The sequence below is a fragment of the Meles meles genome, chromosome X (genome assembly GCF_922984935.1).
Source record: "Meles meles chromosome X, mMelMel3.1 paternal haplotype, whole genome shotgun sequence".
In the NCBI taxonomy this organism is placed as follows: Eukaryota; Metazoa; Chordata; class Mammalia; order Carnivora; family Mustelidae; genus Meles; species Meles meles.
The window spans coordinates 105593800-105604401 of NC_060087.1; the positions used below are offsets into that span (position 1 = coordinate 105593800).

General features: G+C 36.3%; 1 protein-coding gene across 6 annotated transcripts in view; it reads left to right on the forward strand.

Annotated features, from left to right (window-relative positions):
- Positions 1–3442, forward strand: part of STAG2 (stromal antigen 2) — a 146810-nt gene extending 143368 nt beyond the window's left edge. For all 6 annotated transcript variants that reach the window (XM_045994926.1, XM_045994924.1, XM_045994930.1 and 3 more), the window contains one exon: positions 1525–3442. In XM_045994926.1, coding sequence (XP_045850882.1) covers positions 1525–1548 — 24 coding nt within the window. In that variant the 3' untranslated portion in view covers positions 1549–3442. The remainder of the gene's footprint in view (positions 1–1524) is intronic.
- The last annotated feature ends 7160 nt before the right edge of the window (positions 3443–10602 follow it).

Below are 10602 nucleotides of genomic sequence, written 5' to 3' on the forward strand. Positions count from 1 at the left end.
GCGGCTTAACCCACTGAGCCACCCAGGCGTCCCAAAAGCTTGCTATTTAAATATACTTTTTATACCTTACACTTTTTAACATTAGAAACAGGTGTAGTTTATTAGCACAGAAAGTGTCATTGATGTCATTCTTCTATGTTGTGTTGCGATTCTCATATTAGAATTATCTGTAGTATAAACTTGGTGAAGGAAGGGCTTACTCTAGTGGAGCTGATTTTATGTTCTAGTAGAAGAATCAACTTATAACCTAGTCTGTACAAAAAAACAGGAAAAAAACTGTTCACATGATTTCTAGTTAGGCACTCTGAAAAGTTTATCTTCATGCCACACTCTACAGTAAGAGTTACCAGCTAAGATTATATCCTTTCATTCATCACCCAGAGTCACAGAGTATTAATGGCTAGAAGGGACCTTTAAACATCACCTAGGCTTCTTTGGTGGAAATATTTTCTAAGCATCCAATCTCTGACTCTAACCAAAAAGGGAGGTCCCTGAACTTTATTGGAGGGTAGGGGAGAACAAGGGGTGAGAGTGGTGGTTTTGGTGAATGACAGGTAAGAAGTGGGGTACATTAATCCTCTCTGTTCTTATTACTGGGGATTCCAAACATTTTGCAGCCTCCTTGTAGTGAATTGTTAAGTAATCAGGTAGATACTTGTTTCCTGGTCTGAAAGTACTCACTTCCTTCAGATAAGAACTATTTCTGAGTTCTGTGACTTTTGTTAAAATGAGACCTCATTTACAAATAAGAGTGCTTCGCATTCCTAATCTTACTTATTAGCTCATTAACCTCTGGCTTTATAATCATTTCTTATTAGCTCATTATAGTATTTTAAAATATTACTTATCATAGTAAGTGCTAGAATTTTAGTTGAATAACTTTTAGTTAGTGACAGATGATTTTTAGATTTTATCCTTCTTTAACCAACAGGAGTGATATAAAAAGTCATCAGTATATGTTACTTTGCCCAGATTTCACCTTATTTAATTTCTTAAAATTTACAGTTCTCTTTATTCACTCAGGCTAGATTTTCTGAATTTTCTACATACTTTTATTCTTCTTGGATATTTTTGGTCTACATGTTCAAATGCCTTTTAAAAAGCTATACCCACTCCACAGGGCATATGACCAAGTTTGCAAGACATTATTAAGCTCTTTCCATTGACCCTGTGCCAGAAGTATATGTCAAGAAGCACATACATTTTTTCATTCAACAAATGTTGAGTAGCTGTGTTCAGGGCATTATCTAGGCATCAGGAGTGTGAATAAACATAAAAATGAGACATGGTCCCCGCTCTTAGTTGTATTTGTGAGGTAAGTAACATCTTGATTAGACCTGATGTTGTTACTTCATTATGTATTCATGGTAATTTTAATTTGAAGGGAGGGGAATTTTTCAGAGTGGTTTTATTAACATATTATTAAACTTCATGTTAACAAATATTATTGTAACATTTACAGATGCATTTTACAAAGAAATGAATGATAATTTTAACAAGGTTTTTTTTTTTCTCTTTCATTAGGTTCTTGGGGTGTCAATGTTTTAATACCAGTACTCAATTAAATCTGAGGTGAAGTCATTTTCTAAGTGGAAGAGGAAGTTTTAAAATAAAGTGTGGTAGATACAGTGAAATTCTGTACAGATTTTTCTCTAAGGAGAATATGACATGCTTATGCTTACCAAGATCAAGTGCATTGAGGGGCAGTTTTGTTTGCCTGAAAAAAGTAAAGGACAAGTAAACAGTTTGATGATAAGCTACAGTTTTTCTTAGAAAGTAAATATTTTATTTATGCGCTGTTAGTTGGCTTTTGAATCAATTATTTCATGCTTTTTTAAAGAAAATATAACAATCTAAAGAGGCATTTGGTACAGACATGAATCCTCTCACATTTATTTACTGGGTGTACTAAGTAATGATGACCTCTGCTGGATTTCTGTTTACATCCAAGAAACAAGGATGAATTTATTCCCCTGCCCTGAAATTATAGGATAGAATTGTTTTTAGCATTCTAAATTTAAATGCTTAAAACATCAACAAAGCTTTCTTTTAAATATTGTAATTGTGGAGAAAAGTAAACTTATAAGCAGAACTTTTACAATTTTTTCATCTAAAATGTATTTTAAGATATTTTTAAAATCCAAGAGCTTCTCTATACTTTTCAGAAATAATCCAGATGCAGTGAACTGCCAGAAGGTAACCAGTCTCAAACATGCTTATCCCATTATCAACCCTGAAAGTTTGCTTGTCCTTTAAGATAAAAATGTAATGTTGTGATATTCCTTCCAGTAGTGCCACTGTATTTTGTCTCCAAATAAAAGAAGCTTATTGTAGTATGTTTGCAGAAAAATTCTAAACAAAAATTATACAGCTTATTAGAGTGTGGGAATAGGGATCTAAATTTTAAATAAAATTATATATATATATAAATTGGTGCTGATTTTATAATTGCGCAGTTTGTTTAGTTTTTTCTTACTTTTAAATTCCAACTTAAAATTATGAGGTTTCAGAAATATATTGAAAGTTTAACAATGTTTAAAAATAGAAAAGCATGAGTGTTCATGCTTTAAAATGATTTTTAAATTTGTATTTTATATTGTTTTATCTATCTGTCTTTGCAAGCAGTCTTCAGGTTAAAGATACTTCTAACAGGTTACAGTACATTTCCTCTGTATGTAAATTAGATGGGATAATAGAATTCATAACCCGTAATATTCTTTGAAAGCTAAGCTTTAAACTTCATTTTATGTCCTTTCACAAATAAATTAGTTTAAAACAGAAAGTGGCTACTTGCCATTTTGACATCAACTCATTTTGCGAAGCTTAGGCAGCTAGACATCGTTTAAAACAAAATATTAACTTATATTACATGTATATCTATCTTTTTGTCAGTCGTCTCTCAGTTCTTGAGGTATATTATTTTAATCATTCCATGCCTTAATATGCTTGCAATATGAGAATATCTTCAGATGGGGGAATACCAAAAGGCTTTCAATTCCTAGAGTCAGAAATCAACAAGCATTGGGCTGTGGTAGCCAAAAACCATAGGTTAGCTAAAAGATCATGATACAATACAATTGTTTTATTAAATCATGGTTAGTAACAAATGAAACAAAACTTGTTTAACAGATTTTCCATCTACGAATATTGTTATGTGCAAAAAGTACTGCCTATGTTGTTTTTCACACCACTGCATTTACTAGAACTGCTGAGAGGACTGTATATATGATTTTAAACCTAAGTTGATTTTTTTTTTCTCACTCTTGAAAGGAGTACTTCTTTGTGAAAGCAGTTCTTAACAGCTTTGTTTTCAACCAGCTAAAAATGTTTTATATATTACTCTAACCTGTTGTCCTCCACATTCTATTGTCCTAATTGTACTGTTTACTGATTTGTATTTATGTCTTGAGACAGTAACTTTTTGAATAAAAATAAACCTACAGCATGTTGTATGTTTTATCTTTTATAATTAAAGGAGGAGGGTGGCTATGAAGGATTTAGAAAACATATTTCTTATCACAGCTTTTAATGTGTCTGGGTGGGGATAATTTGTAGAAAACATTGCCATTTTACCTATTTAATGAATCATGTATTTTTAAATGAGACTAAATCCCTAATTGGGCTATCTTTAAAATAGAAGCCTGCAACCATTATTGCTTTAATTTGTATCTGGAGTGGGTTAAAAACTCTTTAAAACGTCTGCATTGTTCATCCAGGATACATTTGAGTGCCTACTATGTTCTAGATGTGTGTTAGAGATCTAACAGTGAACAAGATAGATAAGGTTCCTCTCTCACAGATCTATTGGACTACAAAATAAAATAATTAAACTTGTAAGGAGTGTTAAGGAAATTAACAGTGTGTGCTGAGCTAGAGAATGTGTGTGTGTGTGTGTGTGTGTGTGTGTGTGTAAGTGTGTAAAACCTCCCTTAGACAAGGGGCTCATGCTTGGAGGTGAGTGAAAGGCAACTTTTGGAAAAAGAACTTTCTAACTGACTTAAAAAAGAAAAAACTGTTGTCTTCAGCGTGTCAAGATTTACATTATACTCTTAGAAAAGGGTTCATATCACTGTAAAATAGCACATTGGTTAGTCTAGTTTGTAGATCATATTATAATACCAGTCTTCTGTCATTGGTGATTCAGAAGTAAGCATATTAAATGATAGTTAATAGCTGGGGTACTGTTTTAAGTGGCATCCATGCAGTAACTTAATAAACGTCATGACAGTAGGTGATACAAGTTGTTATTATCATTTCCCCATCTGCCACCCCCGCCACCTTTTTCTAAATGAGGAGGCAGGAAAATGAAGCACAGAGAAGTTAAAATCTCTTGGGCAAGGGATATATGGCTAGTGAGTGATGGGAGTTGACATTTAAGTCCAGAAAGTCTGGCTGCAGTAAGTCCCAAGAGGGATTGAAACTGTTTGATACATAAGGATAATAGATAATTGCATAAAGATAGAATGGCACATTATTCATTGTGCCATGGTGAGGAAATGGGGCATCTTCATGGAATCCAGCTGGCTATAGAACTGAGTGGTGTGAAGCAACATTGTCCTTAATATGCTACCCAGCTGGCTTCTGTAGAGAGTATAAATTAAATCTGAGCCCTGAGCCCATGAATAGTTACCAGTTGATAGTCTTTAAAGTGACTGGGAAAGAAGAGAATAACCCAGAAGAGAGGTCTTCAGTATTCTGCCTCAATAGCCTTCAATATCCTCCCTTAAGTTAAAGGAACTTAAAAGGATTCACATGAGTGAGTTCCAGGTCAGATAGATTTTTCTAGTAGCTGTAATGACTCAGCCAAAGAAAAAGAGCCAATGAAGTAGAAGGCCTTTGTTTTTGAGAAAATTAGGTGATGAAGTTCACTATCACTTCAGCAAATCCCAGCTGTCTACTATGTACGTGGCCTCGTGTTGCTAAGCAAAGACCAATAAGACAGACCTGTCAAGTTTTTTATGGTTCTAGGGGATTGGGATGTAGATGCAAAACTAACAAAATGAAGTACAGTCAATGTTTTTATTGGGTGTTCTGGGACCCCAGAAGAGAGGGGCACCAACTGGGTGTGCTCTGGGAGAAGTGTTCCTGTAAGGTTGGCACTTTAGGTTTCATTTCCCCAACATTTTATTATGCAGGTTTTCACACAGCAGTGCTGAATTTTACAGTGAACTTGCTTTACCACATACCCATCTATCAATGGGTCTCATTTTAAAAATTTATTTCAAAGTAGAGGCCCCTGGGTGGCTCAGTCAGTTAAAGCATCCCAACTCTTGATTTCAGCTCAGGTCTTGATCTCAGGGTTGTGAGTTCAAGCCTTGTGTTGGGCTTCACACTGGGTGTGGAACCTACTTAAAATTTTTTTTTAATTTCAGAATTGCAAACATGGGTCCACCATTTAAGTATTTAGTGTGCCTATCATAGTAAGGAGTTTAATACTTGTTTACCATTTTTTCTTTTGATGTGTAATTCATATGTGATGAAATACTGTGAATATATATATATTTGCCAAGTTTTAACAAATGCTTAACAGCTCTTTAACCCAAATCCCTATCAAAGATAACATTACCATCAATCCAGAAAGTTCCTCTGTGCTCCTTACCCATCAATCCCTGCTTCCATCCCTTCTAGAGGCAACAACTGTTTTCTTTCCACCATAGATCAAATTTGGTTATTCTAGAACTTGATATATGGAGTTACACAATATGTTTTTTTTTGCAAGTCTCACTATGTTTTTGAGATTTATCCATGTTGTATGTGTCTGCAGTTTATCTGTTCATTAGTGGATGGACATCAGGATTGTTTCCACGTTTTGGCTCTAGGAATAAAGCTACTACTTGAGTTGAATTTTAAAAGTTGAGAAGTGGGCTAGGTGAAAGGTATAACCAAGGCTGAGAATTCCAGGCAAGCGCCACAGCATAAACGACTGTCATGGATGTAAGAACTATTCAGTAACTGTTTAGGGTTGGTGGGGCAAAACTGGAAGATAGTTGGCCATCTACATCCTTACATCAGCTTTAAAAATGAAAAAGTGTGTTCACAACTTGGCACCTTTGGTAATTGAAGAGTTATATGCAATATCCTTAGAATTGGCAAATACCCGAAGTAGTCATAGTAGGGTACATTTATGAGTTAACGATAAATTGATTTGTTTACTAAAATGGATGTTTGAGTCACATTGGGCTTATTCTACCATTGAGAAATACAGTACTTTTCCTACAATTCATCAGTTGTGTGGTTGTATTAAAAATGAGTTGTAAATTCTTGAAAAGTAGGTTGCTCAGTTGAAGTCAGTTTGGGGGCTGATAGTGCAAGCATGCAAGGTCAACAGGGCACCTGGGTGGCTCATTTGGTTAAGCATCTGACTTCATTTTGGCTCAAGAGGTAGGGTTGAGCCCTGCATTACGCTCAGTGCTGGATGTGGAGCCTGCTTAAGATTGTCTTCTTTCCCTGTGCCCCTCAGTCCCCTCCCTGGGCACTTGCTTGCTCCTAAAAAAAAAAAAAAGTCAGCTACAGTAAGTTTACTTATTTTTTAATTTATCTTATTTACCCTCTGCCATCTTAGGCATGAGAAGTTTATTCTAAAGAATCTTTGGTAAGCTAGTTTTTAAATAATTTCACAGTACTTGTAGCAAAATTGTTAAGTAATTTTGAAGAAATATCCAGTATTTGTTGGGTGTGTACTGTGTGCTGAACACTTCAAAGTACTTCACTGATGGTTAATTCTTGCTCTGAATTTATAGTTGTTAGTATACACATTTTACAGATTAAGATACCGATGCCCATGTTAAATCATCAACTTGCCTAAGGATAAATAACTCATAAGTGATGGAGCCTTGATCTGAACCCAGGTCATCTGACTTCACAGTCCACGCTTTTAACCACCTCCCTTCATCTTTGTACTAGTAAATGAACCCACCTACTTGCCTCTGTAGTATTATATACTACATTTCCTTTTGGTAGGTGTATAAGCTGCCCCTGTATATGAGACACTGGATTCCCCTCTTGCCTCCCCTGCATTATTAATTTCCCCCTCATTCCTAGCAACATAAAAACATCTTTCATCCTCAGAACATCTTTCCCCTCATTCCTAGCAACATAAAAACATCTTTCTTCCTCAGAATTAGGGGGAAAAACATTCCCCTGACTAAACCTCTCCCTCTAGCCACTGCTCTGTTTCTCTCCCTTTGCTGCCTGGATTCCTCTCTTTCCCATCCTTGTATATACACTCCAATCCGGGCTTTATTCCTACCACTCCACCGTGACACTTCAGTGTTCCAATAACATGCATTTTGTTAATTTTTCTTAACAGTATTATTCTCTCTAACCTATCTGTAGAACTAGTTTCATCCTCCAAATCACAGTTTTTCCCTCTGCCCCATGCTAACCCATGGATGGCAGGTTGAATGTTGTGCCCTTTTGTTGGAGTTCTGGGGATGCCTTTTTTTTAGCTGCCATCATAGGGAACCAAAAGAAGGGTGTTCCCATGGGGCTTTCCCAAAGCCTGCACAAGAGTAACTGAACTTGTAACTGCGCTAACCTCCATGGCTGTCAGAGTCTGGCTTATGCCACATGGAAATTTCCTAGTAATTTCCTGGCTTCCTGTGTTAGTGAACAACCAATTTCATCATCTTCCCCTCCTTTGCAAATGGTTTTGGTAGTGAGTTGAGAAGATTGGATGGGGTGTTAAAATTAAGCTTGGAGCAGAGCATGGCATTCAATTTAATGCCTGCCAAAACCTGTTTGGGTCAGATTCACAGTTTCTGACTCTAAATCTCTTGGGACCAGTGTTCTTTGTACCAAGTCTCGGTGTAAGTATAGACACATTTTAACCAGCCCTTCCATAGCGTTTAAAGGTTTATTCAACATGTTTTCAGGATTTTAGCACCTTCAAAGTCCTTTTATTAAGAATTGCATGTTTTGAGAGCCTCAGAGCCTCTGTATGCAGAAGGCTAAGCTGTTGTAAGAGGAGACTTAATAAGGATTCAGTGACTTAATACATTTATTTATTTCTCCCTCTGATAGCAATTCAGGATGGCTCTTCCAAATTGGCAGGTACCTTTTCTCTGTATAGTTGTTGAGAAACACTGGCTAATGGGAAGCAACTTTGCCAACTTCAACACATATCTTCCAAAGTTGTTTCGTTATCACCATTCTAGCCCATAGGAGGTGGGGAAAGATCATGGAGGAGTGTGTTTGGGAGGTTTTCATGGGCCAGGCCTGAAAGTGGTATCTATCACTTTTGTTCATATTCCTTTGAAGTGAATTTAGTTATATGGCTACATCTAACTTTGCAGGGGGTTTGGGAAATGTACCTTAGTCATATGCCCAGGGCAAAGGGAAGAACTCATTTTCGCAGACCACTGGCAGTCTCTGCCTCAGTCTTTTCCTTTTTGCCATCCCCGTATATCCATCCTGCCATTCTTAGGACATACCTGAAGTCCTATCCCAGTTACTACATGCAGCTCAAAGTCCAGTTTCTCTGCAGCTCCAAGACCAGTCTTCTCCATCAGGTCCAAATACTGATAGATATCCTCTGACACCCAGTACAGAAATGTGAAGCATGGACAGAATGACTACAATGACTCACATTCAGAAAACAGAAGGATGGGAAATGTAGCAGTCACTTGGTTCATAGGAAACCAGCTAGACAGAAATTGTGAAGACTTCTGGTTCTGTTCTCTGGATGGGATTTCCTTTCCTTTTGTCTTCCTTATCCTCCCTCTGGCAGTTTTTTCTTATCCATTATCCATGGCCACCCATGGGCAATGACAAATAGTTTATTTTGTTTGGAAGCATTCTCCTCTTTCAGGTACTTGATCTGTGACAATGGTTTATATACAGTTGCTTACATAAGAGAGGTTTTTCTCTGCCCTTCCACAGTCCAAGGTTGCTGATCTAGGTTAAGGTGTTGCTCCTCTTCTCTGGTATTCTGGGCTGACAGTGGGAAGTTCTGTCATTTTTTACAACTATTTCGTTTAGGAGGCATATCACTTATTAGAGTCCAATATTTATAGTTTTTTGTCTATGTCTTACATATTACATTTACTTAATTTGAAATAATGTCAGACTTACAGAAATATTGCAAGAATTAGTACATAGAAGTCTTGTAAACCATGTATCCATATTTTTAAGTGTTAACATTTTACCATATTTTATCATTCTCTTTCAATATACACACATTTTTTTCCTGAAAAGTTTAGTAATGTTGCAGACACTATGCCCTGTTGCCTCTAAGTAATATATATTTCCTAAAATACCAAGGATATTCAATTACATAACCACAGTACAATTAACAAAATCAGGAAACTAACATTGACACAACACTATCATTTAATCAACAGATTTTATTTAAAAATTTCCTAGTGTCCAATTAATGTTCTTTATATCAAGAGAATAAAAATATCTAGTCCAAGAAATAATTTATGATGACATATTACATGTAATTATCATGTCTCTTTAGTCTCTGTTAATCCAGAAGTATCACCTGTCTGTCTTTTATAACATGGACATTTTTGAAGAGTACAGGCCAGTCATTTTATGGAATGTCCCTCAGTTTGGGCTTGTCTAATATTTCCTCATGATTAGATAGATTTGGGCTTACCCACTTTTGGCAGGAATACTACAGAAATAATGTGTTCTTAGTGCATCGTATCAGGAGGCACATGATGTTGATTTGTCCCTGTACTGGTGATTTTAACTTTGATTACTTGGTTGAGATGATGCTGGGTTTCTCCACTGTGAAGTTGCTATTTTTTTTGCCTTGTATTTAATAAGTACTTTGTGGGGAGATACTTTGAGTCCATGTAAATACTCTATAACTCATCAACTTTCTTGTCTTAATCAGTTATTACTATTTATTTATATCAGTATGGACTCAGCAATATTTGTTTTAATCTATGGTTATAATTCATTAATAGTATTATTTCATTGATCAGTTTGTCCCAGATTTGGCCAATGGGAGTGCTTTCAAACTGGCTCCTGTGTCTTACGTTCTCTTTCTTTCTTTCAAGATTTACTCATTTATGTTAGAGAGAAAGAGAGAGCACAAGCGGGAGGGGTAGAGGTGTAGAGGAAGAGATTATCTCAAGCAGACTTTGCACTTAGCACAGAGCCCATTGCAGGGCTCAGTGACAGGACCCTGAGATCATGACCCAAGCCCAAACCAAGAGTCAAATGAAATGCCCAAGTGACTGCACCTCTCAGGCTCCCCTCTTTTTTTTTTTTTCCAAGTTTTTATTTATCTTTTGTTATGTTCTCATAATTCTTTGATTGTTTCATTACTTTTTGATACCACAAGATAGTCCAGGCTCCTTTTGTATTTCCCCTGCTTAGCCTTGGAATCAACCATTTTTCCAAGAAGCCCCAGTTCCTTTTATTGGAGAATGGTCTTTAGAAACCAGAATATAGGATCTACATGTGTTCATTGGTACTGAGTTGTGATTAATTCTGGAGGCCATCTTAGATGACAGAGTTGGGAAATACCCATCCATATACACATACATATGCACACTTCCCCGTATTAGGCTCCCTGAGAGCCTTCTGCCCCTCCCTGGCTTGTGCTCTCTCTGTCAAATAAATAAATAAAATCATTTTTTAAAAAGC